This window comes from Elgaria multicarinata, chromosome 12 (assembly GCF_023053635.1).
Source record: "Elgaria multicarinata webbii isolate HBS135686 ecotype San Diego chromosome 12, rElgMul1.1.pri, whole genome shotgun sequence".
Lineage (NCBI taxonomy): Eukaryota > Metazoa > Chordata > Lepidosauria > Squamata > Anguidae > Elgaria > Elgaria multicarinata.
In genome coordinates, this window is record NC_086182.1 from 7,828,869 (window position 1) to 7,850,051 (window position 21,183).

General features: G+C 47.9%; 1 protein-coding gene across 4 annotated transcripts in view; it reads left to right on the forward strand.

The window, feature by feature from the left end:
* The window catches only part of LOC134407234 (secreted frizzled-related protein 1), a 520,297-nt gene that overhangs the window by 89,953 nt on the left and 409,161 nt on the right, over positions 1-21,183 (forward strand). For all 4 annotated transcript variants that reach the window (XM_063138881.1, XM_063138882.1, XM_063138883.1 and 1 more), the window contains exon 2: positions 15,771-15,872. In XM_063138881.1, the coding sequence (XP_062994951.1) occupies positions 15,771-15,872 (102 nt within the window). The remainder of the gene's footprint in view (positions 1-15,770; positions 15,873-21,183) is intronic.

The window sequence follows — 21,183 nt, forward strand, 5'->3', positions numbered from 1 at the left end:
TATATACTCTTTCAGCCCCCTGAAGAAGACCTTAAAAAACAAGAGGACGAAACGTGTCGGGCTTTTGTACAATAAACTCTTCTCCAGCAGCCTGAGACTTCTCTCTGTTTTTGTATACATCTTGGATGCTCACCCGTCTTGCACCCACCCCTGCACTATACCATACACTGGCAGGTAGTGCTTGGCCTCCACCTTTGACCTTTCGGATTCCTGCAAGCTTCACCCCCATCAGCTGACATCACGTCCTTTCCTGGTGCCGTTTGCTGGGCCAAGGTTTTATAAAATGGAACGGTGGCACTCATATGTGCCGAGAAAGTGCTGGGCACTCAAACATACAGTGTAGTTATGGCTTTAATGCTCTAAATTGCTTCCATTACTGGTTCCCTGGGGTGCCTTCTCCTCACAGAGGAAGGCCACCCCAGGGAATCACTCCCCAGACGTGGCACAGCTCTGATGAGTTGCTCTTTTGAGTTGCCAGCGCTGCAACAAGTGAGAGATTCTTGTGGCTCAGAGGGGACCAGCTGAAAGGACCACAGCTTAGTGGTAGAGCAGATGCATGCAGAAGGCCCCAGATTATATATAGTTGCTGGGGAACATGGGCAGGGAGGCTGCTGTTGCACCTGTGTTCGGCTTGTTGGCTCCTGGTCGACAGCTGGTTGGCTGCTATGTGAACAGAGTGCTGGACTAGATGGACCCTCAGTCTGATCCGGCATCAGGGCTCTTCTAAAACAGTTGAAAGCTTCAGCCAGTCAGTGCATTGCAGGTTTTTGAAACAATACCAAAAAACCATGTTAAAATGTGTTTATTAGGGGCAAAACACTGCGATGCATGTACACAGCTCGAGCAGCGATCATTTTGTCCCTCTAAACCCGTCTTTTTTTAGCCTATGTTCACCTCTCTAGACTAGCCAAAACTCCCCATGTGTTCCAGCCTTTTCTTTCCTGGCTGATTCCACACCAATAAGGACAGCCCGTTCTCTCATCCCAGCATGATTACATTTCCTAAGGGAACTGATGTTCAAGGATTTATTTCCAAAAGCGCCTTGAACACTCGGATAACTCTGTCCTCTGGGGAAGTGGTGTGTGGGGGTGGGTGAGGAGGACCTATTTGCCTGTTAAATATCCTCAAAGAATTCCAGTAGGCGGGTCTGATGGGATTTTCACCCACAGAAACCGTGTTGCCTTTTCACCAAACGATGCCCTCACCTGCAGGACTATGGATGTTGCTGAGCATGCGCTTGTATGCGCAGCAAAATGCCAGCGCTTCTGTGGAATTGCAGGGTGAACACAGTCTTCTTTGTTTTGACGTTTCTGCTTGTGCTGCCTCTCTGAAATGTGGTCGTGAGTCGGATGAGGTTTGCCTGGTTTACCACAACTCTGCAGAGGTGAGGAAAAGAAGACAAGAGGCAGTAGTGGTTAGAGTAGGACGGGCCAGAACCAGGTTCAATTCTCCACTCAGCCATAGGGTGGCCCCTTAAGCATCACCAAACAAGAGGACACAGATTTGCATAAAATGTACATCCGCTAATTGATATAAAGAGTTAATTTGATTAAAATAGAAATGCAATACATCTTGCCATAGTAGGGAAGACAGTGAACAGGTGAGCTGTGTACCTGCTGCTCAGTCTGCTGTCCAGGTGCTAAAGACAGGTGGGCAACTTCAAAGGCCGTGATGCGCTCTCTCTTTTTGGGGTTCTTTCTCTTTAAACTGAGATTAGACACAGCTCTTCAAATAAATAGTAAAATAGGACACATGGCCACCTCAGCCACGAAGTTCACTGTGACCTTGGCCCAGTCACACACACTCAGCCTAGCCTACCTCATAAGGGTGTTGTGGGGATAAAATGGGAGGGGGAAACAGAATGACTACATGTTGCCCTGAGCTCCTTGAAGAAACAGTATTATAAATGCAATAATACTAAAGAAACAAATAAATCACAGGGTGGAGCCTTTTCTCTCAGAGGTATCCCAACCATCAGGCAATGGATTTGGGGCACTGCTAAACCCATGTCTATCAGCTGGGTTCACACAACATGCTTACCCACACTCAGTGGTTGAGTGTGGGTTGTTTTGAACCGTAGGTCATTTCTTGAACCATGGGTTTGCGTGTTGTCCAAACCCAGGACATTTTCCGCAGGATGGCTTGTTAACTAAGCAGTGTGGCTTACTTTTCTCGAACAAGCCACCTTAGGAACCCATGGTTTGTTGTTGGGTTGTTCTGGGTGGCTAACAAGCCACCCTGCGGAAAATGTCCTGGGTTGGACAACACACTAACCCATGGTTCAACAAACAACCCGTGCTTTGACAACCACCGCACTCAACCACTGAGTGTGTTGTGTTGTTGTGTGAACCCAACCCTCAAAGTCCAAACTAAATTTGCGATTGCAGGTGAGCTCCCTTCTCCCCGATCTGGATTGGCACCCCCCAACCTCCATACCAGGGTCCTGATTCAGATGGGGTGTGTGGGGACGGGACACCTTCAATTTCCTTTTTAAAAGCCCTTTAGGCAATTGCTAACTGCACGAATGGCATCTGGTTTGGCCCTGATCCGTGAGTTCACCACCAGAAAGTTCTCCTCCACAGGCCCCCTCCAAATGAAGAGGAGGGCACGGTTGTTACACCGTGCTCGCTCTTTGCAGTGGGGCTTATTATGGGGGAGAGCTTCCCCGCGGCTGCACCTCTTCATGGTTGTTAGCGAAAGGAGCAGGCCCATTTGGATTCCTGCCTGCTTCCTCCCTCCCCCCCCCTGCACATCCCCTGGCACCGAAGCGTCTTGGGGCAGCCCTGTGTGCTCAGGTCTTCTTCCCCGGTCTGCCATTCCTATGTGGCACCTGCAGCTCCCCCGGCCCACCTCCCCCAAGGGCAGGCAGCCAGTCACTTGTTGCTGGGAGGCAGCTATTAAATATCCCTGCCTGACATAATGATGGGGAGAGGAGAAAAGGAACATATTCCATTAGCATCTGGCTCACCCTGCAGCAGCTTCAGCAGCAGCAGCAGCAGCAGCAACACAAGGAAAGGAGCCTGTATTTTTAGACAGGATGCAATGTAACTTTCTGGCTCACCTAAAGGTGGGGAATAGCTAAGGAAGGAAGGAAGGAAGGAGAGAGAGAGAGAGAGAGAGAGAGAGAGAGAGAGAGAGAGAGAGAGAGAGAGAGAAAGTGATCAGGCTCAAGTTTCGGCTCAAGCGCTGGGCTATGGCAGCACGACAGGGCAAGTCCGGTCCAGCCACTGCTGTGAGTATATGACATGCTTCTCCTTTGTGCGGAATCCCTGTGTCCCCGGCACTTTCCCCTCTGCTTCTGAAGGGTCCCTGCCTCTCCAATCGCTCTCGCTCTGGCAAGCCCCTTCCTGACCAAATTGGGCAGTGATAGCGTTTCAGCCCTTGGAGTTCAGGGTGCGTGTGTGTGTGTGAGTCGGTGCGCATGTGTTTACGTGGCTCTTATGGGCAGGGGAAGCTGGCCGGGCTGATCGGTGGCCATCTCTTTCTCGGCGTTCAGAGATTGACGTGCCAGGCTGCTCTTCTTGTTCTGGTCTCCCAGGCCTCTGGAGCCGAGGATTCCCTCTTGAATCGCAGGGCAGCGCTTGAGCTTCAGAGTTCAGTCAGGGAGGAATGCCCCTGCCCTCCCTTGGCAGAGAAAGGCTGAGCGAGCAAAAGGCTGTACAGTGACTGTCTTGTGAGTTCCTCAATCCGTTCCTACACAGAAAACAAATCCAGCTGTTTTTTCCTTGGCCCATGCAGAGAATGGCCCATGCCCTGAATTTACTCGTATCCTTTGCTCTTGCCGCCCATCACACACATGCCCTGTGGGAGACTGGCCTTACCACGATGGACAGAAGATCCAGTGCTACTTGGTGACCCTGAGCGATCACGGGCGACAGGGGTCTCCACAGGATGCCCAGTCTCTCAGCTGATCAAGCTGCAAGCCGAAGTGAGGGACGGACACACCCCTCACAAGTTCTGCACTTAGCGCACAGGACTGGGAGGCAGCGGGAGGAATCTCCCACTTAGTTTGCGCTGGGGGTCGGTGGGGGGACACAAGCAGACCTGCCCTCCTCCCCGAGTTCTCTAGCGTACTCAGCAATCTCCCGGAAAGGGTGGAGCCCTTTGGAGACCCTCAGGAGCAATAGAAGAGGACATTGATGCTTTGGCATGATTGGGAGACTTGCTGTGGATGGAGGCCTCTCCTCTCCTTTGCATGTGCCAGAGGTCTGGGTTGCGGAGGGCAGTGGGGCCAGCAAGGACCACAAGTCATGGTTGGCTAGCGAGGCCAGCCATAATCCGTGAGCCCTTGAAAGTGAGCATGCGTGTGCAAAACACGTATTATTGCAGGGCAAGGGGGTAAAGGGCCCTTTCTCCTGCCTTTGCTATCATATGACTCCACTATGCAGTAATGACACAAGGACACACCTTCCAGCACTTAAGAGGTGGGGTCAAGGGACACTCCTGGCTACTTTTCACACTCCGAGGGTCACCACCCAAGGACCCTCTCCTCCATCCAGGTTGCTGAATACTCTTTTTTGCTTGTTGTCTGCTATATTTATTCCCTCTGTTACAGCCTGGGGTGAGGCCAAACTGAAGGGGACTTTAGCAGTGCAATCCTATGCATGTTTAGACAGAAAAAAGTTTAGACATTAAAAAGTCCTACAATCCTATGCATGTTTAGATAGAAAAAGTCCTACAATCCTATGCGTGTTTAGACAGGAAAAAGTCCTACAATCCTATGCGTGTTTAGATAGTAAAAATCCTATAATCCTATGCATGTTTAGACAGGAAAAGTCCTACAATCCTATGTATGATTAAACAGAAAGTCCTACATGTTTAGACAGAAAAATCTCCTACAATTCCCAGCATGCCCCAGCCAGTTAGGCTGGCTGGGGCATGCTGGGAGTTATAGGACTTTTTTTCTAGGATTGCGCCCCAATTGAATGAATTCAGTTACACTGTACTTTTAAAAAACAGCAGCTCCAGAATGGCCTGAGCAATGTCTGAATTGCAGGGGCTTGGGAGGGAGACTTTAATTCCAGGGTGCAGAAGCCATCTAGGATTCCCTGGGAGGCCACGCCCTTTTCCCGGCCACACCCCCTTTCCCTTAATCACCCATCATTGGGGCGGTTTCCTGCTTTTGTGCACTCCCACCCCCATTCGAAAAAGCTGGAATGCCTCCCTAAGTCTTAGTTAATGGCAGTGAGAGCTTTAAGCTACAGTATGCTGGTATTTTTGGTCTCTCCGCTTTTAACTTCACCCCACCACCACCGCTGGAATATGGCCCCCGAGAGCTTCTCCGAAATGGCACGCGGCCCTCAGCTTGGAAGAGGTTTTGCACCTGGACCAGTATCCCTGTTTCCTACACTGGCCAGTCAAATGCCTCCCAGTAGCCCATCAGAGAGTCATAAAGGCCTCGAGCTCCTGTACTGTTGCATCACCTGCAGGGACCCGTACACAGTGGCACACGGCCTCTGAAGGCAGAAGGCACAGCTTAGCCTTGGGCTAAATGTGATCCAACTCCTCCAGTTTTACCCTCTCTTTCCCTTACAATCATGATCCCAACAAGAAACACCGTTCCCTGCCTCCACCCCAAAGCCACTCTTTGCAATAGGGGTGTGTGTGGAGTTCCTCCCTTGGCATTCAAAAAAAAGGAGTGCTAACAGAGGAAACGGTGGTCCTCGTGAGAGAATAGCTGCAATTCAAAGAGACTCAGCAATATTTGCTATTTGGATCTGCAGTTAAGGGTGGCGGAGAATGGGCGTGTGAGAGAGAGAGAGAGAAGGAAAGGGTGCTCCTGCACTTTACTGCAAACGTGTGCACACTCACTATTTCTAAAAGCAAAATAGGGGTAGGTAACAGAAATTGGAGAAATTGTGTGTGTATTCAAGGTAGGGTGACCATACGGAAAGGAGGACAGGGCTCCTGTATCTTTAACAGTTATATAGAAAAGGGAATTTCAGCAGGGATCATTGGTATGCATGCAGCACCTGGTGAAATTCCCTCTTCATCACAACAGTTAAACCTGCAGGAGCCCTGCCCTCCTGACTAGATGCAAAATAGGGCAGGACTCCTGCAGCTTTAACTGTTGTGATGAAGAGGGCTCCTGCAGCTTTAATGGTTGTGATGAACAGCTTTAATGGTTGTGATGAAGAGGGAATTTCACCATGTGCTGTATGCATACAAATGACACTCTCTGAAATTTCCTTCTCTATACAACAGTTAAAGATACAGGTGCGCTGTCTTCCTTTCCATACGGCCACCCTAATCCAAGGGCATTCAATGGAAGATGTATGGGTTTACTAATCTGCATTCTAAGAGAGCCAGTGTGGTGCAGGATTCAATGTTATGCATATTTAGGCAGGAAAATATCCTACAACTCCCAGCAATGTGTAGGATTGTGCCCTAAGAGTGTTAGACTTACAGCCTTCTACAAGCCAATGTCCACCAGCTATGTTGGACTCCAGCTCCCATTATCCCCAGATGCTGTGGCCACTGGTTAACTGGGGATGCTGGGAGTTGTACTCCAACACCTCTGGAGGGCACCAGGTTGAGGGAGGGTGATCTAATACTTGGGAGACCCAAACCTGTGGAGCATATTTCCAAGGTGTGAAGAGGTGTGTGTGTGTGTGTGTGAATCCGCTCCAGGTTTCAGCCAGAACCGATCAGAACTCTAAAGGAGCTATCCAAGATGGTGAAGCGAAGCCCCTTTTAGGGTTCTGACTGAAACCAGGAGTGGATTCACCACCCCACTGACTTCAGAGCCACCAGTCTCCACTGGTTTTGCAAATTAAAAAATTCCAGGTTCCGTCTCCAGGGAGGACTGGGAAAGTCTCCTTTGAGAAACTCTGCCGAGCCACTGCAGGTTAGCATAGGCAAAACTGAGTTAAATGGTTTGACTCTGGACCTGTTCAGACGACACGCTAAGCCGTGGTTAGGCCGCTAACCCTTTTGCAGCAAACGGTTAGTGAGCATGTTTAAACCGTGGTTATGTAGCCACATGGTTAGGAATGGATCACACAACATGCTAAGTCATGGTTCACGTGACACGCTAAGCCATAATGTTTAGCTCAAAAGGCTTAACCACCGTGGCTTAGTGTGTTGTCTGAACAGGGTCAACATAAGGCAACATTCTATTGCTTGCTACCTGACACTTCTTCTGGAGGTGCCAGGAACTGCACCTGTGAGCTTCTGCATGCAAATCCAGTGCTCTGCCATTAAGCTATTGTGATAGAAATATTTTAAATGAAATGGATAAATAAGTTTTGTGTGTGGTTGTGTGTGTGTTTGGATTGTTCCTTTTGGAGTGGAGGCAGGGTCTTCCAATTTGTGACAAACCCCCCCCCCCCCGGGTGCATTTTGGTATGAATCTGTGGTGCTTTTTGGTGTGAGCCTGCTTTTTCTTTGCACATTTCACTGTGGCAGGCTAGTTTGCTCATGTCAGAGTTCTGTGGAGTTGGTGCCTCATGAGTAGGCGGCAACAGGGTGACAGTTCTTCTGTCCAGCTCCCTCGCTTTCATGACTGTCAGAGCAAGCCTTTTAGGTTTGCCATGCCAAGAACAATGGGGCGGTTCCACTGGCATCATATACCGTAGAAAAGTAGGACACTGAGTCAGACCAGTGGTCCATCAAGATGAGTATTGTCTACATTGACTGGCAGCAGTTCTCCTGGGTGTTGTGCAGGGTTTCATTTCCTACACACACACACACACACACACACCTTACCTGGTGACTGAACCTGGCACCTTTTGCTTGCCAAGCAGGTGCTCTGCCACTGAGTTGCATCCAGGGCCAAATTAATACATGCTGAGGCCCTAAGTCATATTGATTCAGAGGCCCCATAGCATAAAAATAAAGAGAAAAAAGTGTATTATATTATAATAGGAAGAGTAATCAAAGGCTACCATGCAGCGTTAGGGCATGCTTGTAGTTTTAAACAGTTTTAGATAGCCTTCTCTGAAGATGTGTATAAAAGGACTAACAAAGTAAGTTGCTTTGAACTTTGGCTCTAGTTTGCGTCTATTGCCTCCAATACTGAATGCTGTATTGCCACACTTTCTCTGTATTATTATTATTATTATTATTTATTTATATAGCACCATCGATGTACATGGTGCTGTACAGATAACACAGTAAATAGCAAGACCCTGCCGCATAGGCTTACAATCTAATAAAGTTGTAGTAAACAATAAGAAGGGAAGGAGAATGCAAACAGGCACAGGGAAGTGTAAACAGGCACCGGGAAGGGTGAAGCTAACAGTATAGAGTCAGAACAAACTCAAAGTTTAAAAGCTATAGGGAAAAGAAAAGTTTTTAGCTGTGTTTTAAAAGCTGTGATTGAGTTGGTAGTTCTCAGGTGTTCTGGAAGAGCATTCCAGGCATGAGGGGCAGCAGAGGAAAATGGACGAAGCCGAGCAAGGGAAGTAGAGACCCTTGGGCAGGCAAGAAGCATGGCATCAGAGGAGCGAAGAGCACAAGCGGGGCAATAGTGTGAGATGAGAGAGGAGAGATAGGCAGGAGCTACTGTAAGTCACACCAGACTTTCCAACATATTTAAGCCAAAGCAATTTTGTCTTAGTTATCTTACAACTTAGTTATCTCCAATGTATTTAGTGGCCCCTCATAATATGAGGCCCTAAGCTATGGCTTACTTGGCTTGTTCCTATATCTGGCACTGGCTGCATCCCTTCCCCAGCTTGGAGCCAGTGGTGGTGGAGAAGGGCAAGGGAAAATGTTCTCTGAGTTTGTGTAAGGTCTCCTTCCATTCACAAATTTCTCTCCTCTGTGTCTTGCCTGTTTTCGCCCTTCTCCCTTCAGGACTCCTATCCCCTCTGCTGGGCCCGGGGGCCTCCCGTTCTGGCCCAGGGTCCCACACAGGAAGTGCACGGTTAATTATAGACAACGCGTCTTGGTTACCTCCTGTTCTCAGACACCTGCCTGCTCCACTTTCATTTTGCAAAGTATACAGGGTTGGTGGAGGGGAATTTCCATTCCTGAAGACTTATGCAAGAGTTCAGATCTGGTTTACTTAGCTTGGGCCAAGCTAAGCAGCAAAGAACTGACCCACATCACTTTTCAGAGCTAAATAAATACTATCTGCCTTGGGCTGCGAGATGTATTCCCAGGTCTAGAGACCGAGGCTACTTTTGAAAAGAACAACAACAAATTGAAGTGGTTTGACAGAGGGTTTGCTTCTAGGGTGGCCAGGAGTCTTGCTTTACAGAGGACAGTCCTCTATTTGAGGACATCTTCTGTTTAAACGGCTGTCCAGTCCAAGTCTGGTTTAGAGATAAAGAACTCAAGGAAGGGAGAGATCAGGGGCTTTGAAGTTGCCCACCCACAGTGCACACCTGGACAGGAGATTAAGCTCACCTCAGCAGTCTTCCTCACTGCGGTGAGTGGGATTGTACTTCTATTTAAACTATAATTATAATTTCTAAATTTGCATGTATGGCCATACATCAGCACATGCACATTTTATTTTTGGTGGTGCTTAAGTGACACCCTATTTGCTGCCCATGGCATGCATGCGTGCTCGTGCCTTTGCTCATACCGTGGTCTCTGGTGAGACAGGCTTTGCAGGTGCCTGACACACTAAAAACAAGAGAAAAAAAATCCCAAACCTTGTAAAACAGAATTGATAGCAGGGTAAGTTGTACAGATAAGCAGCAATGCCTCTTCCAGATCATTTTTGGCAAAAAGCCCAATAGTTTGATTCTGGTCTGGGATAATCACCCGATGGATTTCCAACTAGCCCAAATCCCATGTTGAGTGCTAGGCAATTCTTCCTTTTTCAAGGTCAGTGACAATCTATGGGCCATTTCAAATAGGTGTGTATATAAATAAATTGCTGTTTGTGAATGAGCAATAGCTCCTCTCCAAAAAGTCAGGACAACACATTACTGGTTATTGAAACCTCTTGTGCTGTGAGATTTGCTGGCTGGCTGGTTTAAACTGGTCTGTAGAGAGATAGTGTGGGCATGTATGAAGCGCCCAAAAACAGGAAATGCATCACTCAAAATAAGAGAAGATGGTGATTTGCATAAAATCTGCATATACTGATTTATATATATATATATATATAGGTGCACATTTTGAGATAATTTTTATTTAAATAGAAATACAGCCCACCGCACCATAATGTGGATGACAGTGGCCAGGTGGCCCGTATGCCTGCCTGTTCAGTCTGCTGTCCAGGTGTTGTGGTTGGGCAACTTCAAAGCCCTTGCCCTCCCTTCTTATAATGCTTTATATTTCATAGAATCATAGGATAGTAGAATTGGAAGGGGGCCTCTAAGGGCATCGAGTCCAACCCCCTGCTCAATGCAGGAATCCACCTTAAAGCATCCCTGACAGATGGTTGTCCAGCTGCCTCTTGAATGCCTCTAGTGTGGGAGAGCCCACAACCTCCCTAGGTAACTGTTTCCATTGTTGCACTGATCTAACAGTCAGGAAGTTTTCCTTCTGTCAAGACGGAATCTGGCTTCCTGTAACTTGAGTCCATTATTCCGTGTCCTGCACTCTGGAATGATCGAGAAGAGATCTTGGCCCTCCTCTGTGTGACAACCTTTCAAGTTCTGGAAGAGTGCTCTCATGTCTCCCCTCAATCTTCTCTTCTTCAGGCTAAACATGCCCAGTTCTTTCCGTCTCTCCTTATAGGGCTTTGTTTCCAGACCCCTGATCATCCTCGTTGCCCTCCTCAGCTTTTCTGCATCCTTCTTTAAACTGGTCAGGACACAGCCCTTCAAACAGAAGATGGTTCTCCGGCAGCCATTCAAATCCAAGACTGTCCTTGAGAGCACTTGGCTGCCCTATGCCTGCCCCCTTAACATAAGAACCCGAGAAGAGCCCTGTTGGATCAAACTGAGGGTCCATCTAGTCCAGCATTCTGTTCACACAGTGCCCAACCAAGTGTCAACTAGGGACCCACAAGCAGGACACGGTGCAACAGCACCCTCCCACCCATGATCCCCAGCAACAGCTGTACATAGGCTTACTGCTTCTGACACTGGAGGTAGCACATTGCCATTAGGACTAGTAGCCATGGATATCGTTCGCCAGGAATTTATCGAACCCCCTTTCAAAGCCATCCAAATGGGTGGCCATCACTATATCTTGTGGTAGTGAATTCCAGAGTTTGACCATGCACTGTGTGAAGAAGAACTTCCTTTCATCTGTCCTGAATCTCCCACCAGTCAGCTTCATGGGATGACCCCTTTGGGTTCTAGTTTTATGGGAGGGGGTGTATTTATGCTAGGCAATGAGCGAATTTTAATATGCATATTTTTAAACTTGACTATATGCTGTTCAAAGGGTCTTCTTATGGCATTGGGGTTGTCTCTTCACTGCCACATCCATAGGGTATCTCTTTGAAGCTCTGAAGCTCTGGCTAATCGGGGTCGTTAGAAAGATAAATTGGCAGGTAACCCCAGATTTGCCATCCTGAGGCCTTTGGACGAAGGAAATAATAGAGAAACAAAGGTGCTGAAATGATTTGCGGGGAGGGGATCGAAATGTGACGTTTTGAGTGTGGGGTTTTGGGGTTGGAACCTAAACCCGAAAGCTACCATTCGGTATCTGGAACCAAAACCCAACATTGAAAGTTGACAAGCATTGGACTCTTGTCACCTATTCAAGTCTTGACTGCCCGACTGAATGAACGGATGCAATTCAGTTCCAAATGCAAGGAGGGCTGATGGAATTCCGCTGCCAGATAATACTGTCAGATGCTGACTGTCATTTCAAAAATAGTCAGATGGCGAATGCTGATATGAAAGAGTACTTGGTGAATATTTGTCATTCAGTTTTTCATAAGAGAATCTTAAAGGTAATTTCGGAGGGGCAGAACTCCTTAACCTTTGAGCAGGAACCTTGATTGGGTCAGTGCTGGCGGTCTTGGCTCTGGGAATGTTGCATCTTAAGATCCAGGGCAGAAGTGTAGAGCCCCTTTCAGTGCTGTTGGCGATCATTTCGGAGAAGCTCTTGGGGGCTGCGTTGGCTGGAGGCAAAGGATTCCCACATATTGAATCTTAAATCTCTTACTGCCCCTAATTAAGCCTTAGAACAGGCATTTCAACCTTTCAGAATGGGCAAGAAACTGCAGAAAAGCTGAGAAACCACCAGTGGAGGCTGGTGACTCCAGTGTCAGTGGGGCAGTGAATCCGCTTCGGGTTTCAGTCAGAAATAATCAGATCTCTCAAAGAGCTGTCAGGATGAGGCCCATTCTCCTTAGTGTGGGGGACTGGGTTTTAGTACCTGAATTTGACTCAGAGGCTGAAGGGGATGTACACCAGTCTAGACAGGAAGTGGGGGAGGAGATTCTCCAAGACTCTCCAGGAGTCAGGGAGGAATCTTCCCAGGAGCTTATCAGGCAGGATGTCCAGGTTCAGAGATTACCCTCCCCTCTGGGAACTCAGTCTCTGTTGGAGGGGGAGGGAACATCAGAGTTGACAGACACCAGAGTCCGCCGCAGGCTCAAGCAGGTGGAATTGAGAGGAGGTGGGAGGCGGTCTGGTAGGTCGTCCACTCGGCAGAGGCTTTTTCTTAAGGACCCTCCCTGAAGGAGGAATTCAGGTGGGGAAAGGCTGTTGGGAATTGGGGGAAACTGTCCAGTCAGTTGACGGGCAACTGCCTTGCTTTGTTAGGCTAATTTATCTTAGAGGATAGCTCCTAGCATGCACCCAACCATCAGGTGTGAAGACGTCTGATTACTGAATAAAGCCTTGTCAATTGCATGGCAGACCTCTTTATTTCTCACATCTAGATGGGAGGACATGGAATCACGATAGGAGCTACTGAAGGTGCTTTGCAGTTTGGTTTTATGCAGCCGTGGCTGGTGGCTCCAACGGCAGGCCTTCGTACCTTGGAGAGCTCCTTTAGAGTTCTGACTATTTCTGAATGAAACCCGGAGCGGATTCACTGCCCCACTGACATCGGAGCCACCAGCCTCCACTAGCTCCAGCTCTGTCACTTCAGGCCCAGGTGACTTCAGTAGCATAGAGGCCCTTTTATCAGCTTCGGCTGATATACCAGGGATAACTTTACCTGGCTAGAGACAGCCTGGATACACTTATCCATGCATTGCTAACCTCCCACCTGGATTATTGCAATGCATTATACATGGGGCTTCCTCAGAAGAGGGCCCAGAAAATCCAGTTAATACAGAATAGAGCAGCAAGGCTGCTTACTGGGACCAGCCATTTCAAATGTGACTCCAGCACAGTGTCAAAAGCTGGTTGGGGATGATGGGAGTTGTAATTCACATCTGGAGGGCAGCAACTTGGGAAGGCTGGTGTAGAAAGTGCTGATACCTAACAATCCTCTCTGCAAACAGAAGGGAAAAAACTACTCACATTGACATTCTGGTTACTTAATAGCTTTGGCTATTGGGCGGTATAAAAATGCAATAAATAAATAAATAAATAAATAAATAAAATTGAGAGTAATTGGATCGATCCAAGCTGTCAAGAAATACTTTTGAGAGCCTTTTTTGGCTGAATGGCGGCATAAAAATCCTTAAATAAAAATAAAATAAATAAATATACACCTTCCACCTCTTCTTTCCCTGCTTGCTCCTAAGCATTTTGCATCAAAACTATTCAGCTGGTAGTTTGTTTCCTAGGTAGGGAAAACCACAACTGGTTTTCAGGTTTTATACGGATGTTGTCTGTTTTTATGCTTTTTATGGTTTTAAATTTTGTACATTGGGTTTTAATGTTCAATAAAGGCTAATTAAGCTTAGAGGATAAGCTCCTAGCATCCACACTCCCTTCTGGTATAAAGAGGTGTCTATTTACTGAATAAAGCTTTTGTGGGTTGCACGGCAGACCTCTTGATTGTCTCATATCTCAGTGGGAGGGCTTGGAATCGTGACAGATGCTTTATTGTTTAAAGCATCCTTTGAAGTTTAAACTTTTTTTTTAATTGTTAAGAGCAAAACTTGGAAATTTTGTCAAATTATATGAGAATTGCTTGTTTGATGTACTCAAGGAAAGCACCACACCTCCTCAGGTGGAGCTACACATCATAAACATAGAGATGGGCAGATCTGTCAGTGTAGCTTCCTCATCTCCCTGACATTCAGTTTTTTAAAAAGTCTCAAGTCCTTTCTCTCCTGAATATGAAGAACATCCCAAATTTTAGGACAAACGAGCTGAAAAAGCATTCTCACCCACCCTTGCCAGCCGGATTCAAGAATCATAGAATCATAGAATAGCAAAGTTGGAAGGGGCCTACAAGGCCATCGAGTCCAACCCCCTGCTCAATGCAGGAATCCACCCTAAAGCATCCCTGACAGATGGTTGTCCAGCTGCCTCTTGAAGGCCTCTAGTGTGGGAGAGCCCACAACCTCCGTAGGTAACTGATTCTATTGTCGTACTGCTCTAACAGTCAGGAAGTTTTTCCTGATGTCCAGCTGGAATCTGGCTTCCTTTAACTTGAGCCCGTTATTCCGTGTCCTGCACTCTGGGAGGATCGAGAAGAGATCCTGGACCTCCTCTGTGTGACAACCTTTTAAGTCTTTGAAGAGGGCTATCATGTCTCCCCTCAATCTTCTCTTCTCCAGGCTAAACCTGCCCAGTTCTTACAGTCTCTCTTCACAGGGCTTTGTTTCCAGACCCCTGATCATCCTGGTTGCCCTCCTCTGAACACGCTCCAGCTTGTCTGCGTCCTTCTTGAATTGTGGAGCCCAGAACTGGACGCAATACTCTAGATGAGGCCTAACCAGGGCCGAATAGAGAGGAACCAGTACCTCCCATGATTTGGAAGCTATTCTTCTATTAATGCAGCCCAAAATAGCATTTGCCTTTCTTGCAGCCATATCGCACTGTTGGCTCATATTCAGGTATTTCCAGCATGGAGAGGACAGTAATGTACCCGCCTGCCACAAGGCTGCTAAAGATCAGCACCTGTCCAAATGAAGAAGTGGCCACCCTAATTTGGCTCTAACATGCTTGAATACCCAGGGATTCAAGGCCAGACTTTTAAGAGCTAAACATTCAAAGTCCTGGACCTAGGTAGATAAATCTGTTTCGGTTTCTCCCACAGTCACATTTTTTAAAAATCTCAAATTCTATTTCCCCGAATATGGAGAACACTGTGGATTTTATTTATTTATTTATTTATTTATTACATTTTTATACCGCCCAACAGCTGAAGCTCTCTGGGCGTTTCACAAAAATTAAAACCATGAAGAACATAGTAAAACAACCAACAATCTAAAAAACACAAATACAAAATACAATATAAAAAGCATTTAGTGAATTCTTATCGAAACCGGACAGCAGCCAGGTCCATGTCGATCCTTCTGCCTTCACAACATTTGGCAGAACTTATCACATGCCCTGCAGTCATTACATTGAGTGTTTCTCTGCCAGCCGGAGCCCATGATTTAGGGTGGAGAACACATGCCGTTTAATGATATCAGGACAAAAGATGAAGTTGTACCTAAAGTTGAGGGGGCGGGAACTTGACACACGCCTGCCATTTTTGCAGGCAGGCCCATGTTTCCGAGGGTAGTCATGCCCTCAGTCAACATGCTGGCCAGGCTTTGAGGCGTGCATTGGCAACACGCAACAGAGGAAGACTGGGCAGCAACCTTTCCTCCTTGCAATCAAGCTTTCTGCATGGAAGAAGGTTGTATTTAGAGTGGGGGAGCAATCAAGCCATCCCCTGCCTACCGGAATCCAGCCCAGACACAACTTAACCCTTTCGGTGAGACCAGGGTCTTGCTTGTCCCCACAATATCAATATCTGTCTACTGACAATATCTCATCTTTTCTCTTTCGAAGGCCGATGCTGCGACCAGCTTCCTGCGGGCAGCGCGATCTGGGAACCTGGACAAAGCTCTGGACCACCTGAGGAATGGCGTGGATATTAACACCTGCAATCAGGTAGACCGTGAGCTCTTCCTTGACATTCCCCATCCTTTATCTACCAAGTTTGGGTTGGTCTCGATTAGGCCAATCATTGATTTGAATTCCGCCTTTAATAATGTCTAATTAAATGCAATTCTTGGGTAACTTGGCGCTCCTCTAGCTTACGCTGGTTGAAGAGGAGGCAGTAGACCAACCGTCCTGTGCCTTCCAGATGTGTTGGACTTCAACTACAATCATCCCCAGGTTGAGGAAGGCTGCAGTAGAACAAGACCCTCATTTCTTAAGAGCCCTTGCTCTGTTGGGTTTTTCTCTCTTGGGCAGAAGGTAGATCTCCAGTTGTTTTGGACTTCAACTCCCAGAAGCCCCTGCCACAATGGCCAATGGCCAGGAATGCTGGGAGTTGAACTCCAAAACATCTGGAGATCTACTTTCTGCCCACCCCGGGTTTAAAAGATTCCAAAAATCCACCAGGGCAACTGGTCAAATTTAGATTTCAGTGCATGCTCTAGAATGCATGAAGCAATGATAAAGAATAGTACCCCTGGGCATGTGGAGAGTAAGTTTCCCTCACTGCGGAATAACCAGAGTGAGGCCCAAGCAGTTCTACAGTTGGCCCCCATCCAGATGACTGTAATTTGGGGGATGGTGCAGGTGTGTGAGCAGCAAAGAAGAAGCTTCCCGAAGGGAGAAGAGGCCCTCCATACTTCCCTTTGTGCATTGCAGCATCTAACCAGGATCACAGCTATATCAGGGCAGTGCGCAGCCAATGTGCGGCAGAAGTTGGTCCTGGGTTCAGAATTCAGCATCTTCATTTCTTTAAGGAAAGGGCATTTCTTGTCCGGTGTCTGGAGCTGAGATGGGTAAGGGATTAGCAGATCTGAGCACATGTGGCCTAGTGGTATAAGCAACTAGGACTGCTGGCCAGAGGGTTCTATGTTTCTAGGTTCCAGGGTGACCCTGCCCACCCATTGGCTCTCCTTGAGCTAGAAGGGACAACTGTAAAGTCTTCCAGGTTAAACTGGGACTTTACTATCCCAATGGGGCAATGATATGCACTATATAAACAACAAAGAGTCCTGTGGCACCTTAAAGGCTAATGGGTTTATTGTGGCCTAAACATTCACAAGCTAGAGTCTACTTTATCAGATGCATGAAGTCTCATCTTTGCTCGGCAGAGAGTGAGAGAGGAATTGTAGCCTTGCGCTCATACATTGTCAGGGGAGCGGAATGGGGCCAACTGGCCATGAAATGCAAAAACTACAGTCTGCCACCATTCTGTACAAAGCGTACGATAAGCAAAGTGAACCTTTACAAGACCAGCTATTGTGATATTACCAGTCACTTCTGAAATGCTCACGGGGAACTGGGGACTGTAGTCAACACAAAGTTTATACCATCCCCAAGGTGGTATCCTCCAGTTGTGTTGGACTACACCTCCCATGGCCATGCTGGCTTGGAATGAAATGAGGTGTAGTCTGACACGTTGCCTTAAGGTGCCGCAAGACAGCCATTGCTGTTTGTAGCTGCTGCAGACAAAAACATCTACCCCTCTGGAAGGAGATCTCCATTGTGTGTGACTCCTGGTCCCTGCCGTCATATCCTCCTGTTTCCCAGGGATTGAGGGGTCAGGATGGGGCTGTGATGCCTTTCCCAACCTGGTGCCCTCCAGATATTGTGAAGTTCATGAGCCCTAGTCAGCACGGGCAACGGTCAGGAAACATGGGAATTGTACTTCAAACGATCTGGAAGGCCCCAGGTTGAGGAAGGTGGACAGTGGGGCAGGGGTTGTCAGTGGTGTAGTGGAACCAGGTCTCACAGGGACACAGCCCAAGCACTTCTTTATTAGCAGGGACCCTAATGTCACCTGCCACCCTGCTCAGAATTCCCCATTTCCTCTGAGTTTAGCTGCAGTCCTCACAGTAGCTGGAGGAGAAGGCTTTCCCCCAACAATAAAACAGTGTTGCCTGTTGGAATGCAAGGTATTTGGTGTGGCTTGAACTTGAATGGGCAATTAAGACCCATTAGCTTTACAAAAAGATCTGCTCCTAGCGGAGCTAAAACTGCTAGAACTGCCTCTACCATGCTGCTGAATTTGCTGCCGAAAATTGGTGGTGTGGCAGCAAAAAAAGGCGGATTCTTCGCTGTTTTGCTGCATTGGTGCCAGATTTTGGCAGCAAACAGAGGGTTGTTTTTCCTTAACGCAAGGGAAATCAGCCCTTTTGGGGTGTTGCGCTGCAAACCTCTGCAGCAAACTCGCTGGTGGTGGGCCGCAAAACAGGCTGGGGCAGTGCATGCAGGCCGAAGGCGTCCCACCTCTTAAGCATAGAATATTCCAGATGAGGCCCTTCCTATTTTCCCAGCCAGCCAGAGCCCTTTGTTGAAGGAGATTGCAGGACAGAGCTGGTGTCCTTGCAAAGTCCATTCTGCATTCACCGCTGGTGCTCAGAGGCAGCGGTGGGGGGACGCCTGCACAGTCAGACGGTGACTCACCTCACTCCTCCAGATGCGCCGCATCACAATGACAGAAGTCAGGATTCCTTCTGTGGCCCACCTAGACCCACAGGGGCATGGGTTGGCATGTGAAGCGGCTGTCCTACATTCCCTCCACGTCCACACCCTTGAGGAAGGGCTGGCGTCAAGTGTAGGCGTGACGGGCCTCCTGCCAAGGCCCGCCAGCCAGGAGGGGTCCGCTGACAAGCGCCCCAAGGAGTTGCTTCTCCCGTTCACCATCACAGCCTGCTTGTTTGTCTGCCTCTTGCTCTGGCCCAAACAACAGTGGTGTTGAGCAGAAGGAGATGCCCCAGCCTCCTTGCTCCCTGACTCTCTGCCTACCAAGGAAACAAGTGGGAGCCATGATGAGGAAAAGGAGGAGGAGCGAGAGCAGCTGGTGACACTGGTGCTGAGAAGGCAGACTCATTGAGGGAGGGGGGTAGGGTGACTATATGGAAAAGAGGACAGGGTTCCTGTGTTTTTAACAGTTGTATAGAGAAGAGAATCTCAGCAGGAGTCCTTTGTATGCATGCAGCACCTGGGGAAATTCCCTCTACGTCACAACAGTTAAAGCTGCAGGAGCCCTGCCCACTTGACCCCAGAAACTAGCATCCCTTTTGGCCCAGATTGCAGAGAAGCAAGTCTCCTGTTGTGGGTCATTGCAGCCCTCTTTGTACTTGCTGCAAGGACATACAGTGAAGAGAATATATCCAAGGAACTACATAGTATTTGATTCATTTATTTATTAAACAAATCCACTTTGGGGAAGGAGCAAATGGCTATGGCAGATCCAACTGCTTAACACTTCTGAACTTCCAAGTCAGAAGCAGTGCTCATTTCCAGCTCGATGAAGCATTGTGCAAAAGAGCTTGAGTTCTTGATGTGTATATTGGGAAACAAAAGGTAAGAATAACCCTATTCAGGTTTCCCAGCAGAGTGTTGAAACATAGATGCTCTAGAGGGCACTGTTGAGCTATACAGGGAAATCAGAATACAGGGATTTGTCACAAGGCCATTTACTTTTCACATACAAACAAGAATCTTAGTAGTTTGTCAAAGTTGTCGAACATTCTTTGTTGGGAATCCCTTATTCTCCCTTACAGAACTGCGTTTCCCAGGGGAGTGGGAATGGCTGTGAAACCAGTTTGACTCTGTGGCATAGTTATGCCCTTACATTTTTAGGTTGACTTGTGTCTTCTTTGTCAGGTGACACAATATGCCAGGGCCCATGTTGTTTCTGCTCTTCCCCTCGGAGTTTCATCGCTCCCATGACTCTACTAGGAAGGCTGTGTTAAAATTTCACATCTCTGATATGTAATTAACCTGCTTCTGGTCTCTGAGGCTGTAGACTATATGATTATCCTTGACCTTAACTCAAGGACTTTGGGCTGACTTGGCTACTGCGGTGTATACTCTGGGCTGATCCTGACGAAACGTCTTCATTTCTGAGGAGCACATGTACAGAATACATGTGTGTGTGACACCAATAATGTGATTTTATAGCAAAGGTCTGTGAACAGGTTCAAAACTTGCAAATCATTCTCCCAGAAACTGTGTGGACAGAGCTGACTGAGGACATTTTGATCCCGGAGGCAGAAAATTCAGACAGTATCCAAGTTCTACCGCTGTTTAACATAAGGGCACAAATGGGGCCAGCGGTACTATTGGACAGAGTGAGGCAGCTGGTTTTGGGCTTCATGAAAGGGCAGCAGTTTGTTGGTTTAATGTATTATCATTGTACCTTTACTGCTAGGAAGGGAGAGATTTTTTTTACCTCGGGTGTTATAATGACTTGACTATGGCTGCGTTCAGACAACACTTTAGTCAATGGTGGGTTAATAGTCAACTCACAGTTGGTTATTTTGCAGGTACTCCCCACACAACTGTGAAGTGGTTGGGGCTGGCGTTGAGTGGACTAATAGGCCTGGTTCAGACGACATCTTAGGCAACGGAGCGGGGAAGAGGCAACTGACAGTTTGTTATTTTTCCGGTAGTCCCCACATAACATGTTGCCCCTCTCCTCTGTTGCATGGCTGAAAGTCCCGGCATCCTTCTGGGCTGCTGGTGCTCCACCCTCCCTCCTCCCTCAGTCCTCCCAGCCCTATCCCATCATGCATTGAAAGTTCTGCTGGCTGTACAGGAGAAACCGGGGTGCTTTTGGCCACTCCTGCTGGAGAACTCTATGACCTGCTGGAATAGTGCACTCGATTGGGGGAGAGTACCCAACGGAACCAGCTACACGACATTTTAATCAACAGGTCTCCGGATAAGCAATGGAACAGCTTGTTGTTTCCCCCTGTTATTTAAATCAACTAATGTTCTGTGCGTTGTATGTCTGTTGTGTCCCCGTCCCGCCCCCCACGACACAATAATCAACACAGTGGATGGTTGCCTCTTCCTGCCCCCCCCCCCCATTGATTATCGTGTGGTCCAAATCTGGCCATAATCATTCCTGACACAGCCCCCGCCCCTCTCCCCGCCCTCCCTCCTCCCTCAGTCCTCCCGGTGCTATCCCAGCAGCCTCTGTGAGTTCTGCCGGCTGTAGAAGAGCGGCTGGCTCAGTTTGGGCCACTCTTGCCCAGGAACTCTGTAGCCAGCTGAAATAGTCCACTCAACCCTGCAAAATAATCCGCTGAGCCCGACAGACAACACATTAACCAACAGTTGTGCAGATAGCCAACTTTGCAGAGCATTATCATGGTTATTGGAGGGGGGGGGGAAATAATCAACCGCGGGGTGTTTTTTGCCCGTCAGACAACACAATAACCAACTGTTGACCACTCAACTGTCGTTTGACTACTTAAACCACCGTTGGTTATCTTGTTGTCTGAACCCA